Source organism: Cheilinus undulatus, linkage group 5 (assembly GCF_018320785.1).
Source record: "Cheilinus undulatus linkage group 5, ASM1832078v1, whole genome shotgun sequence".
Lineage (NCBI taxonomy): Eukaryota > Metazoa > Chordata > Actinopteri > Labriformes > Labridae > Cheilinus > Cheilinus undulatus.
The window spans coordinates 33,570,978-33,586,752 of NC_054869.1; the positions used below are offsets into that span (position 1 = coordinate 33,570,978).

At 38.2% G+C, this 15,775-nt stretch overlaps 1 protein-coding gene across 4 annotated transcripts in view; it reads right to left on the bottom strand.

Moving 5' to 3' along the window:
- gpat2 (glycerol-3-phosphate acyltransferase 2, mitochondrial) overlaps positions 1–15,775 on the bottom strand; it is a 180,209-nt gene that overhangs the window by 45,128 nt on the left and 119,306 nt on the right. For all 4 annotated transcript variants that reach the window (XM_041786461.1, XM_041786462.1, XM_041786460.1 and 1 more), the window contains 7 exons: positions 13,969–14,072; positions 10,076–10,186; positions 9,316–9,386; positions 9,116–9,226; positions 8,573–8,695; positions 5,185–5,284; positions 18–151 (listed from right to left, as the gene is read on the bottom strand). In XM_041786461.1, coding sequence (XP_041642395.1) covers positions 18–151; positions 5,185–5,284; positions 8,573–8,695; positions 9,116–9,226; positions 9,316–9,386; positions 10,076–10,186; positions 13,969–14,040 — 722 coding nt within the window. In that variant the 5' untranslated portion in view covers positions 14,041–14,072. The remainder of the gene's footprint in view (positions 1–17; positions 152–5,184; positions 5,285–8,572; positions 8,696–9,115; positions 9,227–9,315; positions 9,387–10,075; positions 10,187–13,968; positions 14,073–15,775) is intronic.

Sequence of the window (15,775 nt, forward strand, 5' to 3'; positions counted from 1 at the left end):
GAAATGTATGGAAATACCTCAGGAAAGAGCTGTCAATTCTGTGAGGACAAATGGTATATGGGACTCTCAGGCTGCGACAAAAGAGCACCAGAGGGATAAGAGCACAATCCACGATGCTCTGATGCATGTACACGTAAACCAGCGGAGATCCCTGAGCAGGAGAACACAGGCAGATTTTGATAAACAAGATTCTTCACATTGTTATTCATTAATGCAAACACTGGTGGACTGTGCAGAGGTGGCATTGGATTAGCTTTATATCAGTTTTATAATCATACCCCACAACCTTCAGATAGTATCAGCAGAATGCTAGGTTGAGGAAATACATTTTTAATTTATGACCAGCAGGGATACAAAATTGGAAAATCTTATTATTTTTGCACTCAGTTAAAGATGGAGGAAGAGATTATGGAGAGAATGTTTGAGTAAATGCATGCACTATAGACTGTGACAGCATAAAATGGGTGTTTTATTTTAAGGACAGTAGCTCTATTATCATGTATGTTGCTCTGTATAGTTTGGGTACCGGTTAAGTTTATTTCAAAACAGAAATGGAAATGAAGGGCTACTTAAAACTACAATAGAGCGTCAAGTAAGGTCAGGCTGAAAGAAGAAAAACATGTTTTTTTTCCTCTGCCGATATGATACCACAGTAAAAACTGTCAAAAGTACTGAAACAACTGCAATATAGAAATGCAGTTTTAACTAGAAACTTCACAAAGGTATCCCTGCTTACTGTAAATTCATGGAAAATAACACATTACAAAGTTTATTAAAAATAAGAGAAAGGTATTATTTGGGAAGTTTTAACTTTTTAAAATTTTCACTGTTAGGAAAATAAATAAGGTCATCTAAAAGGTACAACTAATTCAATAATTTCCAGCCTTACCAAGGGATCAAAAAGGATGGTGGAATTGCCAAAAATTATTTCAAAATAAGATGGGAAAAGCAATTAAATGAAAAGATACCAAGTCAACTGTGAGAAATTCAGTACTTGTGAGCATGTCTTCACAACTTCTTTTTCTGTGGACTGATGTGAGTTTGGTCAAAAGGCCCATGTTCACTGTTTTATTACTCCTAAATTACAAAAATGTTGTAGATCTGAGACATGTACACTGCCCTCCAAAAGAATTAGATCAGCAAGGCCAATTCCTTTATTTTTGCTATCAACTGAAGACATTTGGGTTTGACATCAAGATGAATATGAGAAAAGAGATCAACATTTCAGCTTTTATTTCCAGGGTTTTAAATCTGGATTTGATACACAAATTAGGAGATAAAATTAATTGTAACAGAACACCGCATTTTTAGTTGAACTAAAGTATTGGAACAGACAGACTAAAAACAGATTAAAATTAATGAAACTTAATATGTAGTTGAAAATCTGTTGCTTGCAATAACTGCATCAAGCCTCTGACCCACTGACATCACCAAACTTTTATGTTCTTCTTTCAGTTGTCTGTTTGGGGGTTACTCCCTTCAGTCTCCTCTTTAGCAGATAAAGTGCTCTATAGGGTTTAGGTCTGGAAATTGACTTGGCCAGTCTAAAACCTTCCACTTCTTGCCTCTGATGAACTCCTTTGTTGTTATGGCAGTGTGTTTTGGGTCATTTTCTTGCAGCATGATGGAATATCTCAGAGTTTGGCTGCATCTTTCTTGAAATTGGCAGACAAAATGTTTCTGTAGACTTCTGAGTTAATTTTGCTGCTGCCATCATGTGTTACATCATCAATGTAGATTAATGAGCCTGTCCCAGAAGAAGCCATGACATTACCGCCACTGTATTTTACAGATGAGCTTTTAATTTTGGAATTACGAGCAGATCCTTTCTTTCTCCAAACTTCAGTCTTTCTGTCACTTTGGGAAAGGTTAATCTTTGTCTTATCTGTCCATAAAACTTTGTCCCAGAATTTTTGAAGGTCGTCTCTGTACTTTTGGGATAATTCCAGCCTGGCCCCCCTATTCTTCTTGCCTTTACATATTCTGGTGTTGGCTCTGTACTTTTGTCCATGAAGCCTTCTGTGAACAGTAGATGGTGATACCTTCACTCCTACCCTCTGGAGGTTGTTGCTGATGTCACTAACAGTTGTTTTAGGCTTTTCTTTACAGTTCTTACAATGTTTCTTTCATCAGCTGATGCTGTTTTCCTTGGTCTACCTGTTCCATGTCTTTTACTGAGTACACTAGTGGTTTCTTTCTTCCTCAGGACATTCAAACTGGTTGTGCTGGCTACTGGCTATATTTCTGCAGTGGCTCTGATTGATTTTCCATCTTCTCTCAGCTTCACAATCGCTTGTTTCACACCTAAAACAACTCTCTGGTTTTCATGTTAATTACACCTCAAACTATAAATGCAGTCTGTACAGGCAAAACCCAAATCTGAAACTGAGTGTAGACATTCAGCACTATTTACTGTGTGAATAATCAATGTAATAGGACACATCTAGGCAACAAAACACATCTGTCAGTAACATGTTCTAATACTTTAGCTCACATGAAAAATGGGTGGGTTCAAACAAAAGGTGCTATCTTCAAAGTGTTGTATCAGATCAAGACATAAACACCTGGAAATAAAAGCTGAAATGTTGATCTATTGTCACATATTCATCTTTTGATGCCAAACCAAAATGTTTTCAGTCTACAGCAAAAATGAAGGAATTGGGCCAACTGTTCCAATACTTTTGGAGGGGACTGTATTGTATGGTTACCCTGCAATAGGACAGACCTGGGCAATGAAACACACACGTCAGTCACATGATCCAATTCTTTAGCTCATATGAAAAACTGGGTTTTCTGTTATAATAGGTTGTGCATTAGATTAGATGTAACCACCTGGAAATAAAAGCTGAAATGTTGATCTCTTGTCCAGTACTCATCTTTTGATGCCAAACCCAAATGTTTTTAGTCTACCTCAAAAATAAAAAGGAACTGGCCTCACTGCTTCAGTCATTTTGGAGGGGTGTATTGGTTGGAGAAACTCTGGTTGTGATGAGGCATATCACCTTCATACTTTCTGGAGCTTGTCAAAGATACAACTGATTTGAAAAATATCTTAAAAATCATGCAACAGATTCTACAACAGTTGTTCTTTTTGACTTTTACGTTAGTTTATTTGGGTGATCTGGTAGAAAAAATAACAGGTGTGACAGATACCTGCTAAAAAAATATTTATAGTAGTAGCAAAAAATGAAAACAGATGGATCTGCCCACAATAGACAATTTGGTTTTAATTTTCAAAGAGACCCATGAGATGGAAAAATTGACTTTCTTGCTGAGACTGAGAAATCATTTATATAAGATGAGCTAAATGGAAGCTATATTTGACTTAATAAAAAAACATGCATGGTGGTCTGCCTTAGACATGGTCACCCCATTAAAATGTAATTTCCCCTCCTTAACTGTCTGCTTAGATTACCATAGAAATGTTGAAATCCCCAATGCAAAATAACAACTCAGGCTGTAACCAATGAATTGAACATTTTTGGATGTCTGGCAATGTTTTAACTCTTATCGTTGTTGATTTTACATCTTTCTAAAACATTTATAAAACATGTATCTATAAAAAAAATAACTAGGGGCTATAAAGCTCTATTAAAAATTATATATGAGAATTACTTTCATCTGTTTGTGTATCTGTGAACAGAAAATGTTAAACTGGAAAGTGTCCTCAGTAGAGTGCATTTGTTTACATGTGGGAGGCGATAAGGAAAAGTAAGCCAGGCTGCATGTCTGGTAGTATGCATGTTAAATGTGGGGTGAAATGGAAACATAAGCAGTTTACAGTATAGAGGTGTAACCAGAGAGGTATCACTTTGAGCTGGAGCTTCTGCAGATCAATTCTATAAGCTGCAGGCTATGTTATAGTTCCTTACAGATAATCTTTGCTTCTGTTTTGACTGGGAGGGAGCGGTATCAGCAGTGTAATGAAGTCTGATTGTGTGCTTTTGTGCCTTCAGAGGTTTGAATAAAAATCTGACAACCCTAATATTGCTGCAACATACCTTCCTCAAACTGTAGTAAAACTGTATGTAGGGAGAAAACAATCCCAGACTGATGCAGTTGATGTTCACTTAAGGCTCCTAATGCTCACTTAAAGGGGGTGAGGAGTCAGCAAACAAAGATGGTAGAATGCATTCAATAAAATTGATATTTCAGCGATTGCAACCACAAGAAAGTTATTGAGCAAAGACACGGGGATTGAAAAAAAGGTCAATAGGTTCAAGAGCCTGCAAGCTTAGCAGACAGACTAACCACATGATCCCCTTCAGGAGTACACATGTTGGAGATAAAGAAACAGTCATATAGATGAGGGCATGGTGAGGACACTACAAGCATTCAAAACCAGTTATGTCCCTTGTTAGACTAATCTATGTGTACAATCAGTGTGAAATTTAAAAGTAAAATTTAAGTCAATTCAATATTACATTAAAGATAAAACTGATCAATAACTTAAATATATTTTGTTCTGAGTTACCCATTTTGTATCATACCCACAGCAGTGTAAAAATGCAAATGACAAAGTATTTCTTATCAAGAAATGAGAAAAAAGGCTGCGACAACCATCGAGAAACCTGGGCATTGTAGACACATTTCCTGGTGTCTTTGTTTTGCTTTGTTTGATTAAATGGATTTCAGCGAGATCTCAGCTGAGGCACAGTTCACTAAATTCATTCAAGCCCATCTAGAATCTCTGCAACAGCGCTCTGACTCAGACTTATTTGCTTGTGTTTATTTAGCCAACCATGTAATTGGAGATGTGAAGTCTTTAAGAAAATAGCCAAAAATAATCAAGTGTAAAAAGGCATGTAAGAGGTATTTAAAAGTTAAGGATTATTTCTTTACAGATTTTCACAAGTAATCCTTCATTTAGATGCCATCCTCCTCTGAAATGTTCTTAAGTTTTTGTTTACCTGTAAATGTTCTGTCGTGGATATGTACAAACCAGGCAGTAGCTGCTTACCAGCTCATTAAAGAGCCGAGCACAGCCTTGTTTCACACCTGAGTGCAGAGCCAAAACATCAAAGGATCCGTGTTCAAATACAACATGGGCTTCCCACATTTTTCTGAAAGAGCAGACATCTCTTAGGGAGAAGTCATAGGCATGTTAAATCATTTCTTTTTTAAAAAAGTTTTGGACTTTCTGTCAGTGATAGCATGTGTTTATGCATGCACAGATACTTATACCTCTTGTGAGGCTCTTTGCAAAGCAGACAGATGGTCGAGGTTAACTTGGATACGGTCAAATCTGGAGGGAAACATCTTCAGCATCAACCAGCCCACGAATCTAGTGAGGAGTGGATAGTGGGTGGAGAGATGTAAAGAAAGAAGAAAAGATGGTAAAAATTAATGACTCAAGGAGGAGAAGGGGACAATGTACGCAAAGGAATAATGGACGCATGATGGTGATGCTGAAAAGAAGTACAGTAGTTCAATAATGAGATTCAGAACACAAGGAAGCTTTAGCAAAGAAAGAGGAGAAGTTGAGTTTGACAACATGTACATTTGATGGGTGGGAGTGAGAGAGAAACAAGAGAGGCAGCGATAGGACAGAAGCTGATGATAAAGTGAAAAAGTGACAATGGAAAACAATACAGGAGTGGTGTGTAAGGGTGACAGCTGTATATAGAGATCAGGGCCAAAGCTGTTAATGAAGAAAAGAGAAGAGGAGGAGGACAGAATGTGGCAGAGTCTGAATGGAGACTGAAACAAAAGCCAGAAAAGTTTCTACAGGAGAGAAAAAGCACTTTTCTCTAAACAGTCACAGAAATCCTCTGCTGTGAAAGAAATCCTGGTCTGTGAAAACCAGCAGAGATTTGCACCCATCTTCATTTTAAAATATAGCGCACATTTCACTGGGAGCAGTCCAACTGTTTCCTCCACTGGCTACGGACAAGTCAATGCCTCAACTACTGTCAGTCATACTGAGGCATGTGAAGAACAGCTGGAAGACATGCACTAACAGCAAGTCATATGGAAATCATCTGCTATCAGACTACCAACATATCTAAGAGGCATTTTTACTGTTTTCCCTTCAGAGGTGCACCACCCTTAGATGGCATAATGTGTTGTCTCTTCATTCCTTCCTTTTTAAAATTGTTCTCTTACTGTTCTGCCAGAGTAGCCAAAATGATTTTTTTTGGGGTGTCTAGGGTGTCTAATCGAGATGTTATTTTTCACAGATATTGTTAGATGACTGTCATTTGAAGCACTTCCAAGGATCAGATAGGAACAACACTCATAAGTTTAATTTTCAGTTAAAAATTGTGACATTTTTGGATAAAAATTTTCTTTTTTAATTAAAAATTCAAAGATCTGAGTCCATACGTACAAAAACAGGAACATTTCTTCCACAAAGAAAACATAATTACTGAGCCTCAATTTTTTGTAATGTTTCATGCTTTGACAGCTTATCTTTCCATGGTAATGGCAGGTAAAGCTTTTGGCACGGCAGTTCTTGCAAAAGCAGACTAGCAGTACTTGATATTTTATGTTTATATGTTTAGAAATTAAAAGATAAAGACCAGGAGTTTATCAAAATTTTCCATCCCATCTCTCGCTCCCAGCTTGTTTTTTGGTAGGGTCTTTTTCACCGTGTTATCAAGACAAATATTTGAGAAAAGAATACATGATTTCTATCAGCAGAGCAGTTGAAAACACCACATTACCCACATTTTCTTTTCTTTCATAGATAAAATATCATTTGTAAATACAGTTCTCTAATGAGTACTTTTATCAAGACTGAAATATGATTTCCAATTTAATTTTAAGGCGGTCATGGTTTTTAGTGCGGCAAGGTGGTTCATTGCTGTGTTTAATTGTTTTAAAACAACCATTGAGTTTTACAGATTGAATTAAAAAAAAAAACTGTCTTAGGCTTTTGCTACACAGCCAATACTTTCAAGTCTAATCAAACAGTCATCTATAGGGGTGTAACAGTTCACGGGGGTCACAGTTAAGTTCATACCTCTGTTTTGGGTTAAGGTTTGAAAAAAGCAACAAAGAATTAAATTCTAGGTTTCCCATATATATTCATTCTAACTGACCATACTGTAGCTTATAGTTTGTTCTATTTAGAGTTATTTAGAACTACCTGCTGTCGCTGGTGAATCTGGTCGCCTGTAATAAACATGTAACAAAAAATAGAAAGAGAAAGAAAAGAGAACATGCAGAAAAAACCCAACTCATATATGAACAGCCTAATAACTTCTTTGAAATGATAAATACCACATAAAAATAGAAATTAAAATATGTGCATTGTAAAGCAATGCATCAAATTTATGATTTATCAAGAGTATCATGACACAATCGCATAGTTGTTAGTAAATAGCTGCTGCAGTGGTTACTCCTCTTAATCACAACTCACATCAGTGAAGGATGCCAGACTAGCTTATGTGTACACTGTAACAGAGCCAGAGCACTTAAATACACACTTAAAACTAGTGTTCATTACTTCTAAATATCCACGTTTAGTGTCTATAAAAAGTATTCACCCTCCTGGATGTTTAACCCTTTCACTGACTTTATAAATCAATCATGGTCAATATATATATATATATCCTTTTTGGACAAGAAAAAAATTACACACACAAAAAAAAAAACAATTTAATGTCAAAGTGAAAACAGATCTCTACAAAGTAATGTAATTCTCTATTAGACTGAGGTCTGGGCTTTGACTTGCCCAATCCAGAACATTCCCTTTGTTTTCTTTAAATAATTTCTGTGTAGCTTCCACTGTATGCTTCGGGTCATTGTCTTGCTGAAAAAAAAAAAAAAAAGACTTCTCCTAAGCCGTAGTTCTTTTGCAGACTGAATAGGACTGTTCTCCAGCATTTTCCTATATTTTGCTGAATTCATTTTACCCTCTTTCTTTACAAGACCTCCAGGACCATTTCCTGAGAAGCATCCCCACAGCATGATGCTGCCACCACTGTGCTTCACAGTGGGGATGGTGTTCTTGTGGTGATGTGCAGTGTTTGGTGTCCACCAAACATAGTGTCTTGTCTGATGGCCCAAAAGCACAGTTTTGGTCTCATCAGACCAAAGAACTTTCTTCCACTTCCCCGTGGAGCCTTTCCCTTGCCTTTTGGTGAATGTTTATTTCTTCACGATGGATTTGACTGAACTTTTGGGGGGGGGGGGGTTTAGTGCCTTGGATTTTTTGTATCCACCCCCTGACTAACGATTAACTACTTCTCTATACAGAGAACTTGTGGAGGGGTATAAGAAACCAGAGGGTCTTAAAGTGCTGCTATTTCAACAGAATCTTACTCTTTCTCTTGGAGTCTTTTTTGGTGCCCACTTCTTCCTTTTCTTTGTTAGTTTTTAAATGCAGTGAACTGTACCCCCAAGCCACCACAAATACCATTACACCCCTAGTACTGTAAGAGCTGGGAAGCTGCTGTTATTGCTGTGTTTTTGCAGTGTAAAAAAACCCAAAGCTACTAATAAGTAAAGGGGCAACAGAAGTACTTCTTAATCAATATGTTTGAATTTCTATTTATAAATAATCACAAAACAAACTTCAATCCTAGTCTTTGCCCACTGGCTTTTATTCACATAAACACTCACACACCGTAAGAGGCCAGGGCTGATGCAGGTGTTAATAAGGGGGAGGAATGGTGAGAGGATGCCAGTCTGCTCCTGGCTGTCTCCCCCCTCAGGTGCTTTATTCTTAGCTGTGAGTGCCTCCTTTACTCTGAAACACATGGTCATAGGACAGCAGGGATAACACAGGACAAAGACTTTCTTGTGCAACAAACAGACAAACAAGCTCCTTCCAGTAAGACAACAACATCTAGATCCATGAGTAAAGAGGTTACATAAAGGGTAAAATCAATTACTCGGAGGGAGAGAGAACAACAAAGCACTAACTGAAGACTCGGTGACAGAGATAAGAGAAGTGTGACGACAGTCCAAAGTTATCCTCTTTCATTCTCTCTGCACAGACTTTATAATAGCCTTCATTTTCTGTGTCTTTGTTTGTCTCTCTTATCTTCCTCCTCCTTTCTCCTTCATTCCCTGAACAGAACGGTTTCATATCTTGCTATATCTCTTCCTATCATTTATTTTCTCTCCTCTGGCATCACTCCACCTCTCCCATCCCCTCCTCAGGTACCTGTTGCTTAGACGGACTCTCTCCAGTCTGTTGCAAACTGGGCTTGTGTAAACCTTACAGCCACTCACAAACAGCAGGCAGCAAATCCTCCGCACCAGCCAGCCTCGATACCTATGACACAAAACAAAACGACAGTCTGAAAATGTTCATGGTTGAGTGTGTTAGGACTTAAAAAAATATTCTGCAGATATCACCAATACCTGGTATGTGTCTCATTGATACTAAGAAGGTTGAGGAAGCCAAGCATGGAGTTTTGTCCAAGTTTCTTGCTCTAGACAATGACAGAAACATAACAATGACAGATGACTTGGGTGCTGGAATGAACCCAGTATGAACTCTGGTGAGCACAATCCACTTTATTGGTCAGAGAATTTAAAAGTATACCTACAAAAAAAGTAGTCTGGGCAAGTTTTTGTTAGAACCTATGGCTCCTTTCCTCACGTCATTCCTTACTCTCTCTCTCCCTGGTTTCCAGGTCTAAAAAAAAGTGAAAGTATGCACGTCTTTGCCTACTTTATCCATCTAACTGTCATGTGTCCTGTTTTAAGATACAGATTAAACTGTGGCTATGACCCAAGCCTGTCTTAAGCTGATCAAAATAAGTCTCTCCTCTAAAATGCCCAGTATTATCACAGCTGTATTAGCGTCTCACACAGGTAGGGTCTAGAGGTCATGGGCTGACAGTTCACCTCTCGGTCAGTCATTCCTTTAGTCACGCTCCCTCAAACCTTGCAATGTATGTGGCATTGTGAAAAAGCTGCACACTGAATGAGTCACACGTGTCATGAAGGCCAGTGTGTTTTCAGACCGTTATAGGTAGTTTCTCGGAAGCAAACCTCAGGCACAAATAAGATTTGTTGGTCGACATCAACATACAGCCGTGCTTCCTTATTTCATTAGTGTAATGTCAGCCTTTGCTTACTCTCTCTTCACCTTCCCAGACCTCTGTTACACACTTACCAGACTGTCTGGGGTGCACTGGTGGCAGCACTGGCCAACAATGGGTCTGAACTTGCCCAGACAGGGAGGCACCATCTTCAGCTTTTTCTTGATCTTCACTTCCCACGACAACTGGAAGGAAAGACACAATAAGCCATCACGTCTATCAGCTGGTGACCAACAAAGATGATAAAATATACAATATATAATAAACTGTCAATTTAGTGCAAAATCAAAGTCAAACCCACTTATTATACTGAAAGTGATTTACATATACATAGCCAGTTCATTTGATTTACAGTGATTCCACGAAGAAACAACAGGTCTTATTTGTGTATTTACCCACAGGTTTTAAGTTTAAGTTTAAAAAAAGCACCACTATTCGGTTAATAAGTGTGGTTTCTGTGAGTGGTGTGAAAAATCAGAGAAATGTGATTTCCCAAAATAGGTTTCTTTGACTTCATGTCACTGCAGGGTTTAAATGTTCTCTTTCAACATCTAAATGTTAGCCTGACAAGGGCTTGAACAGGCAAAGAATCCCTTTGACAACAGAACTGTGGTATAATAGAAGAGACCACAAAGCGCAGACACGGATCCTCAAATGAAATACCTCATTCCACCCCGTTAACAAATAGCCTCTAAAGTGTCATTAAACTAAACATTTGTAAAATCAAGACCCATCTTTGTTTTAAAGAAAAACTACAGAGCTCATTCTGTCACTGCTCCATTATCTCTTCAAACACATTTACAAAAATAAGCAATTCTGCTGTATTTGGGCCACATCTGATTTTATGGTAATTCTGTAATAAAACAAAACATGTAAACACAAGAACACAAAAACACAAGTTTGAATGTTTTAATTCTTTGCTCTTGATCTCATTTTGTCTTTGTTAAGATATTTGTGTTCCTGTGACTGGGTTAATTCAGAGCCCATGAGAGCCTGTAATAACTTGCAGTACAGTAAATATTAATACAAGGCCCATACGAGACCCAGTGTGAGTCAGTCATTGCACATGATGCACAAACAGCTCCTGCACCGAAGCAAAGGCCACACTGTGCGCTGTATACTAATAAACTAGACTTCAGGTCTCTTGCTGCACGTTGACTGCTGGTCAGTTGTGCAAATATTTGTGGTATAATAAAAAACAGCAGTGGTAGTGATTAATTAGCATGCACAGTGCAGGATGCTATTGTGCCTGAAAAAGTGTTAGTTTAGAATAAGACTGATCACCCAGTTAATTTAAAATGAGCCGATAAATCTTATTGTATCACTCACACTTTCCTTTGTTTGAACCATGAAGATGGATTCCAGAAAACACAGCAGCTGACTGAATTAGTGCTTTGCAAAGACGAGGTCGATTTAAAGATAAATGTGAGGACAGAGCTCAGTTCAGATGATCAATAATTCAAATGAAAGTGGTAGTTCACACCAAAGCTGTACAGAAAAAGGGGAAGTAATGAATGATACCAGGCAAAGTATCAGTGCTTTAATGCTGAAATCTAAAACCAACCTCTCTGACTAAGACAAAAAGAAGTTTGACAATTTGTTGACCATAAAGCAAAGACTGATAAGTCTCCTGTCTGTAAAAAGGCTGAGGCTGCTCATTTGCACCATATCTTAGAACATAAAGGTAGCGTCAGCAAAGACACTGCAAGCAGGAGAGCTCAGCCTTTTTAGTAAACAGAGCATTCACTAAAGAATGTTTTCACCAAACTGACTTAATTTACTTCCAACACTGATTGGACAATCACATTAAAACACAGCCAAATTCACTTTACTTAATTTGGTAGTTTTAATGTTGTTAAAATGATGGTGTGATCTGTGAGCCCTTCCAGGGGGAAGGTTCCCTGTTCTGAAATGATTGAGCTGCTTCAAAGCTTTGCACTGATGAGCAAAAAAACAGGAAATAGAAATAAGACTTGGCTGTGAGAAATTAATAATCAGAAAAGAAAATTATAAATTAGACCAGTTACAGTCCTTAAAGCTCCTGTGAGAAGTTTGTAGCTTGTTATAAAAAGACTGAAATTAATACTGATGCTTCTTGAAGAGTAGTGAAAGCTAACAAGACCATCAGCATATACAGTGATTATTTCTATACAGTTATTTTTAATGTCTGAAACAGTTGCTGCACGGTAGGTGTCATACAAAGTGATTAACTACACGCTGGTAAAAACAGACTTTTGAATATTTTTCTCTGCAAAGATTCTTGATGTGTGATTCATTGGGCTATTAAAAGGCAACAGGATGATATTTTCTGTGAGGGAACTCTGCATACACATATACAGCACAAAATTGGCATAGCTTTTTCTATCAAGGTTGCAAAAATTGTCACAATATGATAGTTTGTCCCAGCAGTGTTACAGGCCGAGACCCAGAGCCTGGAAATGTTTAACATGGAGAGAATATATTCCTTAACATACTTAACAGTTTTACAAAATATGGAGTCATGATGAAGCTATGAAGTCCTGCCCTTTCCTGCTTAATGCTGGTATTGTTTCGTTGGCTTCCTCTTTCAGGGGCCAATGGGCACAAACAAATTCACCCATAAGGGGGATAAAGGAGAGGGATTTCTGGAAATCTCAGGATTCTAGACAGAAAAACTAGAACACACTGAAATAATTTTAAGGTAAAAATAATTAAATAAGAGGCAATTAAAAAAGCAACAAAAGGAGAAAATTGGCAAAATGGGTTTTAAAGTGGCAAAAAAAAAACAAACAGCCAAAAGTGGTGAAAAGTGGTTAAAGAGTGGTAAAAATGGGTAAAAAAAACAACATTGGATATTAGCAGCAAAAATGAGTCAAAAATGGTGAAAAGCAGCAAACATGGGTTTTAAGTGGCAAAAAAGTAGCAAACCTTGGTAGTAAAGTGTGAAAAAGACTTCAAAAATAGCAAAGAAATATTTTTAAAGTGGCAAAAAATGGGCAACAAGTGGCAAAAATTGGTTAAAAAAGCCTAAAATGGGTCAAATGTGGTTAAGAAAAATAGTGGAAACACTGATGAAAAGGGGTTAAAAATGGCATGAATAAGTAATTTTAACATCAGAAGCCTGAAACACTTTCCAGCTCCGATATGAGGGAAATGTTAACCAGGATGCTCGTGCCAATGCTACTGATCTGGAGCACAACCGTATCATCATCATCAAATCACAAATAAGGATGGACCCTTCAATTGGTTTGTCAGGGGCCCGGCCAATTCTTTGGACGGGCCTTGGCAGAGTAAGCAAAGACCAGAGGAAACCTTTTAAGCTTGAGTTAAATGGACCAGGCCTTATTTGAAGGGAAAGCTTAGATTTTTTAAGTGGGAGTGGGGTTGAATAAGAGAGTGAGTGAGTGCACTGCAAGCCAAGCCAAGCAGATGACAGTTAGCACAGCCCCTTTTTAGACAGGCCAGCCAGAGTATCAGGACAGAAGCAAAGCTATAATTTGCTGTACACAGGGCAGCTGTGCGAAGAACAATATACAGTATGTATATAAGATATATTATTGGTAAGTGTAGGTAAGTGTGTAACCTAAAAACATTTATGCAAATTTCAAGTGCCTCTATCTTCCCACTCTTCTCTTCCTTCCAGGGCCCCATCAGCTGGCTTGGTTTAGCTTCTTTGTTTGCCCACTGATTGAATTTCCACATCTAACATACAGAAAAGAGACTTCTATCAATCTTCATATTTGACTGCAAATAAGCAAACAGCCAAAAATTTCAAAGCAAACCTATAAAAAAACCTTATCATTTTGTGATGGGTCAGTCTGACTCACTGATACATCACATCCTGTGATTTGGTAAACATCAAACAGAATCACTCACATGGGGTTGCACATGTTCTCTGTGATTGTAAAGAACAAAGAGTGTGAGATTAGTTCACATGGAGAAAGTGGGAGATGGCAGCTGGAGAGAGTGATGCAGGCAGTGCTCTTACAGCGGGTCTATTCTGTTGAAGAGATGGAAGGACCATGGCTTTGTTTATTCCGTCATTCTTCTCATGCACCATGGTGAGTCACCTGCAGACTTAAACCTGGAGACCTGCCAAAGAAGAGATAGTAGAGGAGAATAAGTTATCTAATGTGACTTTAATACAATGTATCCTCACATTCTGTCCGCAATTGAGGACTGTTTGAGAGCACATATGAATCTGAGGGGCAGTAACTATCAACTTTTGTAATTATCAGAGGGTAGCTCTTGCAATGAAAAAACAGTTTCATCATCACAAATGGAAATAAAAAAAATGCTGTCTCTGTTACACAGAATTCATTTTGTAGTCTTGTCCTTGGCAGCGGATTGTTTGCAGCTCTCAACCTGAGCCCATGTCTACATTTTCACCATCTAACCAGCTCTTCCTCCTCTCCACCATCACACGTTTTCCTTCAATTTTAAACCCATCCTTCATTATTTTCAGTTAACAAAAAGTAGCTTCTTGTGTTGATTTGACATCGTTTCCTCCTATAGGATTTGTGGCAGATTTTTTAATTGAAGTTTTGTGCTCTCTTCTGTATGCAGTTAGGAGTTGAACAAGGACAGGACTGGCATTATGGGGAAAGAAACTGAAAGGATCTAGAAGCTGTCTTTGCTCAGCCCTCAGCTCAGGTGCAGCCTGGCTGACACTCACTGGTGGGTTATAAATCATTAAAAGCAGGGCACATAGCCATAAGCTGAAAACAGCTCTTATGTAACTGTTGCTGGTCCTTTTGCCACTCAAAAGAGAGATACAGAAATTGGCAAAATAAGTCACATTTAATACAATCAAGTTTAACTGGGTTACCTAATTGACAACATTTGTTGTACCTAGGCTAAAAAGAGTAACCATCTGAGATTGAGGTAGATTAATGCAGAATAAGAGCCGGTGCTCATTCTCCAAAGAGACAGCAATGCTTGTATGAAAGCTACCATCCTGAGAGAGTCTACTTTAATTTTATGTGAGGCTTTGTTTCCACTACAAAAGGATGAAGACGTGGTTGGCTGTCATCCTGTGGCACAAATACTCTCCTAATAAATCTTCCTGTGGTTACTCACATCACATTCAGGAGTCTCATTAGCTTCAATGGGAGACTGTTCCTTTTCCTTGCTGTCTCCCGCTCGGTTGATCCCACCCTGCCCCATTAACTTTCCTAATTAAAACTTAAGCCTGTCCCATGGGGAAATGCTACATTTCGGCCCGGTTTAAATTCCCACATTAATTAAGAACTCCAGTGGGAACAAAGGCATTGATAAGAGAATCCCTGAGCTTGGTAATGCCTCACAGGTGCAAAGGTTGATGAAGGACACAACGTAGCGCAACAGGGAGCAAAACTGTAAATTACACAGCCAGAGAATCAGCAAAGGCTCTAATAGTGTTATATAAGCTTCTCCAGAGGGAATACAAGACCACATAGAACAGCAAGAGCAACAATAAGCCAAGGACAGAGCTGAATAACACACAAAGAGCTTCATTTCTCTTTTACTGTCAACATACTACATACTAATTCCCAGGGTGATACACAGAAACATGAAAGGTATTCACTCTGAGAAACATGTTCTTTCTCCCATTTAGTCTTGCTTAATTCATCCACTACATAGCACTTAATTGATCAATTATAGCAGTAATTAATATGCCTTAGTTAGTTAATGTGAACACTGAGACTGAGGTGAGCCCACTGTGAAATAGGATTATAAATCAGAAGCCAATAAGAACCGTCAGGTCAGACTGTTAAATTTCAGAGTTGCAGTAGAAGTAATGTTGGCTTTCAAGT